The sequence below is a fragment of the Acanthochromis polyacanthus genome, chromosome 10 (genome assembly GCF_021347895.1).
Source record: "Acanthochromis polyacanthus isolate Apoly-LR-REF ecotype Palm Island chromosome 10, KAUST_Apoly_ChrSc, whole genome shotgun sequence".
In the NCBI taxonomy this organism is placed as follows: Eukaryota; Metazoa; Chordata; class Actinopteri; family Pomacentridae; genus Acanthochromis; species Acanthochromis polyacanthus.
The window spans coordinates 36,431,571-36,448,826 of NC_067122.1; the positions used below are offsets into that span (position 1 = coordinate 36,431,571).

A 17,256-nucleotide genomic window follows, 5' to 3' on the forward strand; every position below is an offset into this window, starting at 1 on the left:
AGTTTGAAACCCAGCTAAATATTAATACTAGTATAATCTCTGAACATTAAACAGGTTGTAATATTATTCATTGGTGAGAATTTCAAATCAAAATTTAAAAAAACAACCCTGGATTACAGCCTGTTTTTGTGCCGTTTTTCTTTCAAACTGAACTCCTCCGACTCTCTGTCAACACAAACTGTATGTACACAGCCTGCGCACACATGCACAGCTAAACCCCCAGTCAGCCGCTTCCACAAATCCAATCCCATCAATGCAAATGCAGCACTGTGATAATGACATCCTCAGTAATTAATTAAACTAAACATAATTAATCAAAACAAGCACATTAAACCCTAACAATCCACTGTGATGATTGATGGCGCTAATTAATACATTAATATCAAAGAGAAAGAATGGAATTTAATAACGCCATGCAAAATTAATGCACAGGCACCATGGAAATGAATATGAAATACATTGAGGGCTTGTAATTGGCTTTGCGTGTTGTTGTTTTTTTTCACAGAGGGAGAAAATTAGAGCGAGAGCGGAAGGAAACAAAGTCCAAGCGTGTGTGTTTTACCTTGAAGTACTCCATGAGCGACCGCGAGTACTTGACAGCGTGGTCTTTCTTCAGATGGAACATCCTCAGATACAGCAGAGACAGACAGCGGTTACTATGGAAACAAAAGCATTAGAAGGCAGATGAGTCCTCCGAACAAAATTCCCCCTTTGAAAGCTCCATCCTCAATATTATTTTTCATGTCGTCCACGCAAAATGTACCCGGACTTCAAACACGAATCTCAAGTTCTCGCGGATTAGGAGGAAGTTCAGCAGAGTGAAGAACGAGGGAAATGTATAATACTGTTCTATGGAAACAGAGATTTTGTGTTAACAGTATTTGTGCTTTATGAGTCCATTTAATCAGAGCACAACAATCAGAGTAGCTAAGAACACACTCAAAATTTTGTGGATCGCTGTAGAGAAGAGCAGTACTTTCCAGTGAAATACAGTGGAGCAGAATTTTTTAAAGCAGCAAATAATTGAAACACTTAAATAAAACAGAAACACCTAAAACGCTTCTGTAATACAGTGTTTGAATAAACAAATGCAGCTCACAGTGATACATTAAACTAGAAAAAAAGAATAATTAGAGAATGAAGAAAGAAAAGAGGACACCACGAAAACCAGACGTCGTGATTTACATTTAAAAGATTTTCTTTAGCCTATCTGGAAACTTGTGTGGTCAATTTGTTAAGAGTTAAACAATAAGTTTTCATTTATCTCTTAAATATGAAGCAACAGCAAAGTGACACAATCCATCTAAATCCATTTCTTAAGCTCACTAATTAACACATTATTACTTCAATGGAGTAATGTATAGAAAGAAAGCTAAAAGAGAAGAGATAAAAGAAGTTACATAGATACATTTACCACATTATTTGTTGTTTAAATTGTATTTATATACTTTTATTACTCCGTCAAGGAGGCGCGGAGTTGAGTGGCTATTGGTACTGGTCTGTCTGTCTGTCTGTCTGTCTGTCTGTCTGTTCACATCATTACTCAAAAACAGAATAATGGATTTGGATGAAATTTTCAGGGAAGGTCAGAAATAACACAAGGACCAAGTCATTAGAATTTGGCAGTGATGCGGCTTATGGTCTGAGTTACAAAAATACACTCAAAATGTTTGCGGGAAAGAAAAAAAATACAATTTATAGAGTCGAATTAAACAATTTATAGCATCAGAACAGCTTTTTTTTCAGTCAAATGTTCCTCCTCCACTGATATTTTCAAGATAAAGCTCAAGACGTCTGTGTTTTCAATGATCTCTGGCTGCTGTTAATGGTCCTAACATTTCCTAACTATTTCTATTTTAGAAATTATCTTACTAGCTGCTCACTCTTTGGCCTGTTTTAGTGTTGTATATTGTTTCACTACATGATTTTACCAGTTTTTTATTGTCTAAACATTAACAGTGAAGAACAGAAGTTGCCGTACTCTTGTAAAGTCTCTACATGTACATCTCAAGTGTAAAATCACTTCATCCTGTAGTTTATTTGTCAGAACAGTTCATCAAGTGACGTTGTAGGTAATGAGCATCCCTCTAATGGTAGCTTGGTGAATTAGAATCAAAGACGACATAATTAGTTTAATGATGGTCAGATAAATGACACAATGAAAAAATGAAGCAATGCCACATGGTATTGTCTTCTATTACGTTCAGGCCTTGTAAACGTGTGAATTTACGATATTTCTCTGTAACATGAACAGCTTTAGACATCAGCAAACATGACATATGTTTGATATCTTACATTAAATACACGTAAATATGTAAATATTATGTAAATCAGGGAAGTCTTGAGTTTCCCATGATTCCTACAATTCAGAATTTTCTGTGATGAAATCATTACAGTACGCCTGTTTTGATCATAAAAGAACAATCATATATTTTGTTTTTTTTCATTGATTTAGGACAGGTTTTCTGAAAAAAAGACAAAATGTGGTGTGCCAAAAATATCCTTAGAGCAACTTGAATGATCAGTTTTCATGATGTAGAAAGTTACTGTAACTTTTCCATCAATATTCTAAACTCAGAGTCACTGGGGTCATTTGAAAGTCAAGACTGCATACATGATCTTTACAAGTGTATGGAAACTTTTCTTCATAACTGTGTCATTTATATTGTTTATTATATTTTTATCACATCATTTTTGTGAACGTGGGGTCAACTTGGCTGCTTTTAAATGTGCTTTATGAATCAACTGGATTTGATTAGTTCCATAATAAATAACCTTCACATAGTGGGGACTTTATAAACGGTCTTATGGAGAACCACTTGAACTGAGTGGTTCTTAAATATTTAAGTGAATTTGTTGCATTAACTAAATGTCTCTGCTTTGTCATTAAACTATAATTAAGCTCCTTGTTACTGCAGGACTGCTGCTCTGATCTCTGAGTGAATGTGGAGTTTCTCTCTGCAGCAGCTGCCTCGCTCTTCATGCAGGTTTCTGTCGTTGCTGTCAGGTCATTGCACCCGACAGTGCAGCATCACCTGCTGCAAGCCCATAATATTCTTATCCATCTCCGTGACTGGCAAATCCCCTTGACTTCCCATCAAAGTCAGGACCCACATCGCCTCAGCAAAAAGGGTTTTTCTTTTTTAGCATCCACCTTCATGTTAAACCTCTGAACTGCAACACACACTGATGTGTTGAAAGGCATGTTTTACTAAAAAAATCACCAAAATTACAAAATTTATCGGTGTCAGAAACTATAAAAGCAGAAAGAATTGTCAGATATTCAACTTTCTGTGCTATAAAAAAAACTGAAAGTCTTCAAAATCACGACAATTTCTCTAAATTACCTTATTACTCTGCCCCACACGCCCACAATTTAATCAATTGTTCCTTGTATCATTTCTGATGGATAAGTCCTGATAAGTCCGCACCTGTCGATTTGTAGTAGGATCTCAATCATGTGATCATCAGCAGGCAGCTGACGTAGTGTTTACTTGTGCACACCGTGGCACTATCTCGCAATGATGCAGAAATCTTTAACAAACCCGTGGATCAGACTATAAGCTGCATCACTGCCAAAATCTGATCACTTGGTCTTTGTGTCATTTTCTGATCTTCCCTGAAAATTTCAACCAAATCCGTTAGTTTGTTTTGGAGTAATGTTGCTTTTTTTTTTTTTTTTTGTCTGCAAGTCCGCTCAAAAATGACACCAACCACCCATGGTGTCATTGCTTAAGCTTCATGTGCAATTTTTTTCTTCTTTGTTGAGTAATGTTGCTAACAGACAGACAGACAGACAGACAGAGAGACAGAGAGACAGACAGACAGACAGACAAACAAATGTACGCTGATCATCACATAACTCCGCCTCCTTGGCAGAGTAATAAAAAAGTCTAATAAAAGCCAAACTAATAAACTAGGCTTTGAGTGTGGTTTTAGGAATCTCCCCATAAATTTGTAGCACTAATTATATTTCTATAAAAACATTTAATAAACATGACTAGTTCATCTGGTCAGGAAAGTTTCCTCACTCCAGTTCAAGCAAAACTCATGCAGATTTTTTCTTTTTTTTTTATTTCTTTAAATTCCATTCCTATTACATTTTCTAATTATAATCATCATCAATCAATTTTGTTTATGATAGTAGAGAAATGTGAGCAAAGTAGAGAGGAGGTGTGACACACAGCAAAACTCCCATGCCCAATTCAGAGCAAACCTTTTAATTAAATATTATCATCTGAAGAGTCAAAAGAGAGACTTTTTGATGTCTGGTCAAAATAGTCTGAGTGCTGTAAGAAACTTATGACATCAGCATTTCTTAAATCCTCTGCACCTGCTGTTTTACACTTAGACACAAAGACAAAGACAGAAGAAGAAACTCGTACCACAACACAGCGAGCTTCTTTTCAGAGACGGTGGCTGAATGGCTGGTGAAGTTCTTCAACCTCATGGCGTACCTGCAGCACAGAGACGCTCGTTACTCATCTGTTGACATTTCTAGAGATTTATGAGTGAGAAATGTAAACACACAACTGAATGGACGTATACTCAAGGTTCATTTCAATTAGAAAATCAAGGTTAAAATCATTCAGAGAGCTGCTCTTCATGACAACAGGGGGACGGTGGTTAGTGATTAATTCCTTCAGCTGGCTGGCAGCCGGCAGAAACCCTGCTGAAGTGGCCTTCGGCAAAACAAGCTGCAGGTGAGCTTTATCTAACCCTGTGGAGGGAAGAAAGGATAGACTTCTCCTTCAGTTATTTATTAGCCAGTTAAAAAACTCCTCAGTGGTCAGCGGTTGTCTCCTGCCTTCGGTGAACGAATCAACCTTCTCTGCTTAGCGACGGTTTATCAGTCCAGATGAAATCAAGTGAGAGGAGTCACACTTCAATACTTTATTGATTTCAGAAGGAAGATCCAGCTCCTTTCTCTTCAGGGAGGTCAGAGGTCGCAGCCTCTGATCAGCAGCCCTGCAGCTGTTGAAGATTCTGTGTTTTGCTCAAGGACACTTCAGCAGGATGGATGATTGCAGCCGGGCAGATCTTGAACCTGAGCTCTCTGGTTTCTATCCCACAGCACCACCCTGCTGTCGACCTGCTGACTTTCACATGGAGCACTCATTCATTATCCCCAGTTTGCTCTCTTTAAAGTTGCACTCGGCGACTTGACACATTTTCTGCTCTCAAAAGCTGAAAACCTGTAGAGATCCTGTAGCACGGCACTAGTTAAACTACACTGACCAGCAGCAGTGCAGGTCTGCAAAGCTGTAGGCAAGAAAAGGCAGAAAATACAGAAGTGGAGAGTTCAGCTTTTTATGAATGCAGCACTGGCTTCATGCTTATTTAGTTTTAATTCAAAAACTCAAGCCTGGATTTGTCTTTGTCTGAGAGCAAAGAAGTCACCATTGGCAAACAGAATATCATTTGAACTTACACTGCTGCTCAAAAGTTTGGGGTCACCCAGGAAAGCTCATGTTGTCCATGAAAACTCACACTTTTATTCATGTGCTAACATAACTGCACAAAGGTTTTCTAATCATCAATGAGCCTTTCAACAGCATTAGCTAACACAATGTAGCATTAGAACACAGGAGTGATGGTTGCTGGAAATGTTCCTCTATGGAGATATTTACCACATTAACAATGTCTAGACTGGATTTATCATTCATTTAATGATATCATCATTATTTTCTTTCAGAAATAAGGACATGTTATTTACTGTCTGGCTAGGTTTAGGCACCAAAATGTTTTGGTTAAGTTCAGGAAAAGGTCATGCTTCAAGTCATAATTTTACCTGAAAAGCAGCGACAGTGACAGCAGAGAGCATTTGGCTACAGACTCATACTTCTTTTTGTCATGCCCATAGATTTCTAAAGTCTAGTACATTACACTGTGTGCTAAAAAACAATGCTAAAGAGAATCCAGTGTGTTCAAATGTTACTACAAAGCGTGCCGGCAAAATGGCTGCAAATACACAACAGCTCAAAAGTTTGGGGTCACCCAGACAATGTCATGTTTTCCATGAAAACTCACACTTTTATTCATGTGCTAACATAATTGCACAAGGGTTTTCTAATCATCAATTAGCCTTTCAACACCATTAGCTAACACAATGTAGCATTAGAACACAGGAGTGATGGTTGCTGGAAATGGACATTTCTTATATATGAGTGCAAAGTTATCACCTCTGATGTTCAGTTTAATTGCAGCACCTGCTTGGCAAAATAGTGTGCTTCCTGCTTTAGAATAGTTTCACAGTATTTTTAATAGGTTTTGGAAAGAAACAATCACAGCAATCTGTGTTTATACACAGCCACATTCTCTCACAGTTTGGTTGTCTGAACAAATTAAACACTGTCTACATTTCCTGTATAATTAGCAGCACATGACAAAGTGCTTTGAAGGAACTTTCCCTACAAAAATAGCAGTTATCATCTTCACCCTCCAAACTCATTAGGAAGCTAGAAAGTTGCAAATTCCAGCAAATCCTGTTTGTTCCTTTTGCTGTCCGTCCATACCTGATCAGCTCCACGGTCTCAGAGTACATCGTATACGGTGATTTGGCCTCCAGCGGATCTCGCTCCATAGCGTTTCCACACTCAATGAAGGAGAGAGCTCCGTCTGCGTAGTTCACCGCTTTACCAAATTTGTCCATCTGCAGGCGAAGTGTGAGGAAACGAACGAGACGGACAGAAACAGAGTGACAGAGACAAAGATGAGATGAAAAGAGATGTGACAGAGAGCGAGGAGACATGAATAAGTGATGGAATAAGCGACGTCTTAACAGCATTGTGGCAGAAGCTCAGCCTTCTCTTTGAATAATCTCCCACTAAGATGCAAATCCCCAGATAAATCCGAGGAAACAACGCGTAAACATAAGATAAATAACAAGTTAAATAAATCTCATTTCATTGTTCGGGGGGGATCCGATAATTCTTTTGATATTGTATAATCTTGCAGACATCATCAGTCCTTGAATGCAATGTTCCCTTGGAGACAAATGGTGCAATAAATAACACAAATTATACAGTACGGTCCTCAATACAAAATACATTTTCATTCTACGGAGACTTACAGTGCACACATAATTACAGTCTAGACTGTGGATGTTAACATTGTGTGTTTTCAAATCGTGTTTTGCTTTCTTTGTGCTTCTAATCATCTGTCTTCTCTTTGCCTCCTGTATGTGCTTCAGCACGAGGAGTAAATATGTATGCCTTCCACTGATTGATTTTCGGTGAAGTGTTGAGTCTCACAACGTCTTACCAAAGCATCAGCCTTGTGCTTCAGTCTCTTGGCCTCCTGCATGTAGAAATCGGCGCTGTGGACTCTGCAAACAACACAGAGAAAAGCAGAACATAAAGAGTGTGTCTGCACTGACACATCGTTTAACAAAAACTAAACTAAAAAAAGAGAACATCCTGCATGATAGAGAGTGATTTACATAATCACTGAGTACAAGTAGCTCGCAGTGAGCCGTACACAGTCGCCTACTTAGGTATACATACCTCAGGCTCAGTGTAACCTTAGTATAACAGCAAAACATGTTGTATAATGAATAATGCACAACCCTTTTGGGACAAATAAGTAAGAAGATGCATCATTTTTCCAGGTTTCAGCAGAACTGGACAAGTGGAGCAGCAGTTACAGCTATTTCCACCATCTATATTACACTAACAGGCCAGCGTTTGGCTCAGACGTACAGCCAAATAGTTGTGTTACGACAGACAAGACAATACATTATAGGTTCTCGTGGGTCCACTCGGTTTTTAGTATCGCAAATCCAAACCCAAGGTCCAAATTGGACTGAGCCCAAATAATATTCAGTGTAATCGGGCTGCGCAGCTACAAGCCTCAGGTATACCGGGACTTTCCTGCAAACATAATCACAATGTTTGTGTAGGCGGTCCACAAAGAAGTCATCGTCTGCACTAAAGTGAGAACTGAGAATGAAGAAAAGTAAGTTTTGTTTTTCAGTTTTGTTGAAGGTACAGATAGATAGATCGATAGATTGATAGATAGATCTTCTGAGGCACTAAATGTCTGCAGGATAAGAGGATGAGAATATAGTGGTTCCTCGCCATATCACGGCTTTTAAATTGTATTGTGAGATTTTGCGGTACATTTTATAAATGTATTATTTTCATTATTTTTGTGGAAAAATAAGCATTTTCTAGTCTAAGCATTGAAAAACAATGTTTAAAAATCTAAAAAACAATAATTAAAACATATTAAAAGAACATTAAATCACAAATTCATCATCAGCTTCATCATTTAAGTTGTACTATATTCCCTGGTGAGTACCCATGTAGAATTTTACATATTAAAATTATGTAGATTTGAGAGCATAGGAAGTGTTTATGAGAGTGTGGGAAAGGTTAATAAGAGTGTGGAGAGGGTTGACAAAACCTTAAAATATACATAAATAACAAAATAAATATGGCCGCTACTTTGCGGATTTCCGTCCCCCGTGAAGGCGATTGACCACTGCAATAGAAATTCGTTGATTAAAAAAAAAATCAACATTTGCATGTTACAGTGGAACAAATAAGCACTTCCATGTAAAGAGAAAACACTTTTTGTGTTCTAAGCGCTCCGTGCAGAGAGGACAATTACAATAAAAGCTTTTTTGCTGAATAGATGTCCAAAGGAGTACAAGTCTTTCTTCCTAACTGTCCAGAGCACTTATCTGATGATGACTTGTAATGAATCATACAACACGCTGGTTTGTTCTTTTACATACGTGTCACTGAACGACAGTCTCGGCCTGCGAGGTTCTGCGGGATCCATCAGCGGTTCCGACCACGCCTCCGAGTCTGAATGGCCGTTGGCATGGTAACTGTCTCCGCAGGGCTTCTCGCTGTGGGAATCTATTTCCTGTAGCACAGAAGGCATTGAAAATTGGTATCGTAATGTGTGAGCTTTTCAAACTTTATCGCTGAGCTGCTCATTCATTTCACCAACTGAATTACAGGACCAGTCAAGGTTTTGAGCAGCACTTGAAAGAACTTCCTCAATCACACATAAATGGTTCTTTCTCAGTGTATTTCACTTCTTAGTTCAGTGTCATGTTCCACTGTGGACATGTGGAAAATCAGCAGGTGGGATTGTGGGACTTTTTGTATCATAGTTAACATTTTTGCTTATTCCAGGCCTAAAATCAACATGGCCGCCTATAACCAAGCACCACATTTTACAGAAAGATTCTTCTCAATATCATATATACAACTGAGTAAAATTGAAAGTTATTCATAAAGATACTGTAGTAAACCTGCTGACTATTATACATTGAATAACTCCGAAAGCCTTGGAGTCTGGCCAGTCTTCTCTTCAGGAGGAAATGACATCATGTGGAGCAGGTCATGTGATCTGGAATCAGCACACTTCCTTCAGAGGTGAGTTTGTAATGGATAACTTAGTGGAAAGCGATTTCTCGGGCACAGATACAATTTGTTATTTTCTATATAAAATTTGATATATTGAGAAACAAGAAATATCTGTCATGATTATCTCAACTATTTCTGAATCAGCTCATTTTATTATTGTTTATCTAATTAGAAGGTGGTTGTTATGAAATTTGGACGGTTATTTAGTTGACATTTAAGTCATATCCAGTCATTTTTTATTAATAAGTGCTTGTTTCCATAATAAATAGTTACCTAATTTGTAAAGACATGATCATAATGAACATGAAAACATTTTTTTTAACTTTTAATAAAAATGTCTATAAGATACATCCCATGGACGAAAAAATTATATATTGACCCAGTCGCACAATCCCAACAGGTTTTCTCATGTAAACGTGGACCTACAGTGGTCACTTACGTTGCCGTTTCTCACGTGCGAAGACGCCTTTCCTTCCCCTCTCCTGTGTCTGTGTGAGGAGGAAGAGGAGGTGGAGGTTGAGGAGGTGGAGCAGGGCAGTATCCCGGCGGCGCCGCCCTCCTGGCTGAGAGAGGAACCGCCGTCGCAGCTTCGTTTTCGAGGGGGATCATCAGAGAGGGGGGACAGGAGGGGAGGGAGCAGCTTCTCGTCCCGCCGTCGAGACTGCTTCCTGTTTATAGAGCTGCTGAACACACAAAGGCACAATATTTGTTTATTCTGATAGCATGATGGAACTGAATGCTTTTTACTGCATGTTCTGTGTCGGATTTATGCTCTTGGAGATCAGAAGTTTTGGAAGAATCCTGCTCACATGGAACAGTTCTGTTATGGTTTTCTTTGTATGACGCTGTTTTTTCTGTCCGGATCCTGAAGTCCTGTTGTTTTCCAAAAAGAGCTGCTTCTCCTACATCCAACAATTCTCCCCTCGATCCCCAGACTGATCCTCTGAGCTGCTCGTCCTTCTAACCTTCCTCTCAGCCCCTGTTGAACTGCTGTTGGACTTTTTTAAGGGCCCACTTGTGTGCCTATTTTTCTGTCTTTTAGTTTTAATATTATCTTTTGGATTGGGTCAAAAAATCGAGCAGATTATTGTATAATGACACAGACTTTCGGGCCTCATTATTGGACTTTTTGGTTGGAATCAGCGCAATCTAATGCAAACACATCCAGCACATAAATCCCTCCTCCTATAAGCCCAGCTAAAAAGACCTAACTGTGCTGTTGCTACTTCATTTGCGGTGTCTGAATGATATTTTCCTTCTCAAATTGTTGTAATTCTGTCTTTCCTGGTAGCGCGTTGGTGATTATTCCCTCAGCTGCCTTATTGTAGCTCTTGTGACTCATATTGTTTGCAGCACAACAGATAATAGTTTTATGTTTTTCCTCTGCCTGAGAAACTCGGGGGGTTTGATGCAGCGAGAAAGTTGCTGAGCTCGCAGAACAAGGCCCCGGGCACCGACATTAGTGATAATATACAAAATCAGGGAGACAAAGACTAATTAGCTGCTGTAGAGAGCGTGTGTGCGAGTGTGTGAGCGCGCTTTGGTGTTTGTGTGCGGCATAATTAATGTGTGTGAGTGTGTTTGTGTGTATGACTATGCTAATTTGCGTGTATTTGTGTATCTATCCTTAAGTGGATGCTGCTGAAGTGTGTGTGTGTGTGTGTGTGTGTGTGTGTGTGTGAGAGCAGGGAAGCAGGTGAGAGCGCTCTTCTCTTAAAGGCAGAACAAGTTAAGAAATTTAGAGCCCATTAGCATAAAATGACCACAGCGTTTCTGCCAAATGTTCATCTGTAATACATTTGCAATGACTCAACAGTTACTTAGTCAAGTGGGAAGATGAAATTAAATGTCAACTTTATGTGAAACAACATGAATATTTGCTCTGTAAATGTAATGTCCCGTGTTCTCCTTCGAGGAACAAATCAGGCAGACTTTCAGATTTTGGATTTTTTTTGTAGGAATACCTTTATATGAAGACCTTATTTCAATGCAGCTGATTAACATACTGCATTATATTATGGGCAGAAGGCAGCACACATAACGGCAAAACAATCTGCATCAGTTTTTCTTGCAGAAGCCTCCTTATTATCTAACTTACTGACACTGCTGACGTCAGTTTGCCGTTAGCTCATTAGCCGCTCAGCTGCGGCGCATTAAACAGCATGTAAATGTGCCTGTGAATGCCTGACCCTTCAGTAACACTGCAAGCAAAACTACCTGCTGCTGACTTGTTACAGCTACACAACAAATTCCCTCTGCTCAACTCAGCCTTCAAAGTGCCGTCAGTCAAATATAGAAACCAACATGTCCCTTCAGCTAGCACGCACATTTATGATATTTCATCTTTTTGCAGAACATTTTTGCAAAGATTCAACACTGATTTAACCGTATTCAGAGCCATTGGGTTGTTCTAACACAGTGTTAATATTGTTCTCTGTTGTGTTATCAGCTACACACGTGGACAAAATTGTTGGTACCCCTCAGTTAAAGAAGGAAAAACCCACAATTCTCACTGAAATCACTTGAAACTCACAAAAGTAACAATAAATAAAAATTTATTGAAAATTAAATAATCAAAATCAGCCATCACTTTTGAATTGTTGATTAACATAATTATTTAAAAAAACAAATTAATGAAATAGGGCTGGACAAAAATGATGGTACCCATAACTTAATATTTTGTTGCACAACCTTTTGAGGCAATCACTGCAATTAAACGATTTCTGTATTTGTCAATGAGCGTTCTGCAGCTGTCAACAGGTATTTTGGCCCACTCCTCATGAGCAAACAGCTCCAGTTGTCTCAGGTTTGATGGGTGTCTTCTCCAAATGGCATGTTTCAGCTCCTTCCACATATGTTCAATGGGATTCAGATCTGGGCTCATAGAAGGCCACTTTAGAATAGTCCAACGCTTTTCTCTCAGCCATTCTTGGGTGTTTTTGGCTGTGTGTTTTGGATGGTTGTCCTGTTGGAAGACCCATGACCTGCGACTGAGACCAAGCTTTCTGACACTAGGCAGCACATTTCTCTCCAGAATGCCTTGATAGTCTTCAGATTTCATCGTACCTTGCACACTTTCAAGACACCCTGTGCCAGATGCAGCAAAGCAGCCCCAAAACATTACTGAGCCTCCTCCATGTTTCACCGTAGGGACAGTGTTCTTTTCTTCGTATGCTTGCTTTTTGAGTCTATGAACATAGAGTTGATGTGCCTTACCAAAAAGCTCCAGTTTGGTCTCATCTGTCCAAAGGACATTCTCCCAGAAGCTTTGTGGCTTGTCAACATGCATTTTTGCAAATTCCAGTCTGGCTTTTTTATGAGTTTTTTTCAGCAGTGGTGTCCTCCTTGGTCGTCTCCCATGAAGTCCACTTTGGCTCAAACAACGACGAATGGTGCGATCTGACACTGATGTACCTTGGCCTTGGAGTTCACCTTTAATTTCTTTGGAGGTTGCTCTGGGCTCTTTGGATACAATTCCAACGATCCGTCTCTTCAATTTGTCATCAATTTTCCTCTTGCGGCCACGTCCAGGGAGGTTGGCTACTGTCCCGTGGGTCTTGAACTTCTGAATAATATGAGCCACTGTTGTCACAGGAACTTCAAGCTGTTTAGAGATGGTCTTATAGCCTTTACCTTTAAGATGTTTGTCTATAATTGTTTTTTCGGATGTCCTGGGACAATTCTCTCCTTCGCTTTCTGTTGTCCATGTTCAGTGTGGTACACACCTTTTCACCAAACAGCAGGGTGACTACTTGTCTCCCTTTAAATAGGCAGACTGACTGATTATGAGTTTGGAAACACCTGTGATGTCAATTAAATGACACACCTGAGTTAATCATGTCACTCTGGTCAAATAGTTTTCAATCTTTTATAGAGGTACCATCATTTTTGTCCAGGCCTGTTTCATTAGTTTGTTTTTTTTAAATAATTATGTTAATCAACAATTCAAAAGTAATGGCTGTTTTTGATTATTTAATTTTCAATAAATTTTTATTTATTGTTACTTTTGTGAGTTTCAAGTGATTTCAGTAAGAATTGTGGGTTTTTCCTTCTTTAACTGAGGGGTACCAACAGTTTTGTCCACGTGTGTAAAACTAAAATATGAGTGTTATATTAGACAATCAGCTCAGGTTTTTATCTTAAAACAGTTGCACAAAATGATACAATATTTAGAGCTTTAAAGGATTCATATTAGTAGAAAGTAGTAGCTGTCTTTACATATAATTGTTAACAAAAATGCTAATTAATTGCCACATTCTATAGTGAATTTTTTCAAGATTTCATCCGACGAAAATGATACGCCTGAGCAGCCTTGGTGGACTATTGTGTTCTTTGACTGCTTTCCTCGTTAGATTTGTTTCTATTAACTGCTTTGGTGTGAATACATGTGATTGTGGTCAGTCTTGCAGTTGTATTGCTTTATTAAACAGAATAGAAGAATGAGAGGTTGTAAATTGGAAACAAATTCAGTTTTACAAAACCTTGGAAAAGCAAAGGAAACAAGCAAAAACTTTGGCCATCTACAGTCCAGCAGAAAAATGGAGGAAATTCTTTAGGACATTTGTTTAATTGGACAAGTAATTCTAAGCATTATTAAACATATTTCATGCTGTCCAGGCAATGAAAGAGCTGATCAGACATAAGCTTAAAGTTTGCCGCATTTGTACTTATTTGAAAAAGGTGTTTCCATTTTCCATTATCTGCATAAACTGTTTTTTCAAAAAGTCACACGCCCCCTCATACATTTTACTTTGCAACATTTAGGATGATTTTCCTTTAAATTTGCTCATTCTTTGATGATTTTCTCATGAAACACTTCAAAATATGCATAATATGTAGCACAGCTTTTGACATGTTGGTTTTAAAACAGCAACCAGCACTGGAAAAAAAAATTAATCAGACAAACAGTGCAGAAGAACAATCTGTTGGTACACTACAGTTATTTCAGTGTTTACGTTGGTGCTATGTGGACCCACTGAATTTAGAATTCATGAACAATAAATCATAAAACACACTGAAAATGTATTTTTGACTACAAGAAAGGGATTAAATGGGGTTTCAGTCTGTTTATAGCCTTAAATGAGTGAACACTTCATCCAGATTTCAAAGGCTCAAACCAAGAACACATCATAAAAGGTAAAACAGAACTGTACTTCATCGGAAATATGAGTCGCCGCTAATTGTCTGTTTTCAGATTACGGCTCCAGTGATGAAAACACCTCAGATGATAACTGTCAAAACTGACAAGAAGCTGCTCACTGGCTCTGAACAGGTCGACCACATGACCTGGTTTACATCCTGATGAACACTCAGTGTCACAGGTTCAGCTCCAGGTCACTTCCTCTTTTCCCTTCCACCTCTCGCTGCTTTATGCTCTTTGATAATGCTGAGATGCTATGAAAATATTTCCTCCGTAGCTCTCGCATTGAGGCTTATTTATAGAGACAGCCAGCTTAGTCTGTTTTTAATAATTCACACGGAAAGCTGAAATTCACGGTTTGTCATTCCTGTGTCACACTGTGAATTGAACTCTCCTGTCTGGTGGCTTCATCACTCCATTCACATTTAAGTCTTCCCCAAAAAATGCTCAGTCTCCAGTTAATGTGTCTGATTACCTCGACTAGTGTCTGTGGCAGCCACTTGAAGTTGGGCTGTTTAGTACAAGAATTACTTAAGTCATGTTTTTGAGAGGTAGAGCATTTTAAATGCTACAGACACACTGACATCACTGAAGCAACGCATAACGCGTCCTACATTTCCATCACATGGCTCAAATCTTGTTCTCCACATTCTCTTGCTTATTAGAAACAGAGTAAGAAACCTGCTCTGCAAAGCTGAATTGCAAGTGAGTGAAAAAGTAAGAGAGTTCAGTTTATCCTGTGGAGATTTTGACAACAAAAAAACCTTATCATCAAGGGTTCTGTTAATAAGAGGGTCAGGAGTCAGTGTCTACAGCTGATTGTAGTATCATTATAAGGATGATAGTAGGTCATTTACACTGGCTGTGTTTAGGCGACTAGAAGCCACAAACAAGGAGTCAAAATGGAAGGAGGATGGAGACAAAAACAGGATGTTCTGAGAAGCAGTGTACTTTGGGAAGTTGCTGGCTGACAATGTGAGGTTCCTGCAGGTTTGGATAAGCTTAGCAGAGAGCATCATGGGTTTAGATGGGTCCAAGATTGACTAAACAGCATTACAGGTAAGTTCTGACTGAATAAATACAGACATATTGCATGTAGCAGGTCAGCAAGTGTCCTCTTTGTACTTAACTTGAGCCTTTATTTCCATCCACTGTCATACAGGTGTCATAATGGAACAAGACAGTGCATTTAAAAGCCATACACTTTGGCTGGAACACATTAGGCACCACAGAAGTCTGTCATGTGCCCATTGCTAGCTAAACTCACGCAATGCTTTGAAGAACGGCTTAAAGTCCCAGGGAGCACTTCCTCATATACTAAACAGTAGGATGCTGCAGCTAATCGACTAAACATTTCCTGACATTCATGCAGTAACTACAGGCCATCTTTTTGAGGTCGTGGAGCCACATTACATCTCCAACACTACGTTTCAGACAGTGTCCTACTAGAGCTCTACAACAAGGTTCCTACCACTTAAAGAACAATAAGGAACAGTTTGGATGTAGCACTGCAAGTTTTTTCTTAATCGCAGAGCTGTTTTCTTGTCAAGCATATAGACTAGATTATTTTGAACAACTTTAATGTACTTAAAGTGTGTATTATCCAGGAAAAGAATCATATTGTGATTCTGTATCGGCAGAATTAACTGTTAAATGATTTGTATCAGATAAGTGGCTGCATCGGATGGTTCAGGTCCACTCATGGCTGTCAGGAATTTGTCCTTCCATCAAACAAAATGAACTTGATCCAAGCTGCTTTACATTTCTTTTACAAGTATTCTTTCAGTTACTGACTGCTGATGACTGCAAAACATCGTCTAGACAAGAAGAGAGCAGAGCTGTAGAAGCAGACAGATGTGTTCTAATATATCCAGCAGGTTAGACTACTGTAATACTCTCCTATTCTCAGTCCAGCCAACAAAGCTTTAAGTCAGTGACAATTGATGGAGAACTCTGCAGGTCAGGAGCAGGAAAGAAGACATCAAACAGGTTTTGAAGTCCTTACATTGGTTGTCTGTCAGTTTCAGTATCGATTTCGAAATTCTTCTACTTGTCTTAAAAGCACTTCATGGTCTTGCACCAATCTACTTATCTGACATGTGTTCAATCTATGAACCAGGACGATCCCTCAGAAAGTCCAGCAGGACTCTTCCCAAACTCAGCGCCTATCTGTTTAAGCCTGCTTTTAATTATACAGTTCTATGGCCATGATTTCAATTTAGTTTGTTTTTTTATTGCTCTGTTCCCTGTTATTGATCTCATTTCACTTTGTCTTTTATCTATTTTGATTTGTTCTGTTCTATTTTATTGTATTTATTTATTTACAACTACAGTCATTGCTGTTGTTACAATTAATGTTTTCCCTTTGAACTGTGACATTGTCATCTTTTCTATCATCTGCAAAGCTCTACCCTGTTTACAGGGAAGTTTACAGCATGTCTTGCTTTCTAGTCGATTAGGACTACTGTTGGTTGACTGTTATCAGCAACCTAATCTTCATACTGTTTCAGACTTTTGTACAGCATCGTCCTGCTGCAGAGCTGAAGTGGTGGGTGTGTTTCTACTCTTGATACTCACTCTGCTGAGCTGTTCTTGTGGTTGTGTATCGGTGAGATGCAGGGCGGGAGAAGCAGACAGTCTTTGTCCAGTCGCAGCTTCTTATTGCCGTTGACCGAAGACTCTCCGTGGTCCGACTGGGAACACAAAACGCAGACATGAAAGGGAGTAAAACTC

At 39.0% G+C, this 17,256-nt stretch overlaps 1 protein-coding gene across 2 annotated transcripts in view; it reads right to left on the reverse strand.

The window, feature by feature from the left end:
- Positions 1 to 17,256, reverse strand: part of aff2 (AF4/FMR2 family, member 2) — a 241,069-nt gene that overhangs the window by 18,648 nt on the left and 205,165 nt on the right. The window contains exons 17-23 of one of the 2 annotated variants that reach the window (XM_051954950.1): positions 17,101 to 17,216; positions 9,823 to 10,063; positions 8,741 to 8,874; positions 7,264 to 7,327; positions 6,516 to 6,652; positions 4,386 to 4,457; positions 563 to 656 (exon numbers count right to left, since the gene is read on the reverse strand). In XM_051954950.1, the coding sequence (XP_051810910.1) occupies positions 563 to 656; positions 4,386 to 4,457; positions 6,516 to 6,652; positions 7,264 to 7,327; positions 8,741 to 8,874; positions 9,823 to 10,063; positions 17,101 to 17,216 (858 nt within the window). Of the gene's footprint in view, positions 1 to 562; positions 657 to 4,385; positions 4,458 to 6,515; positions 6,653 to 7,263; positions 7,328 to 8,740; positions 8,875 to 9,822; positions 10,067 to 17,100; positions 17,217 to 17,256 lie in introns of both variants that reach the window. The other variant, XM_051954949.1, reaches the window with a different exon arrangement.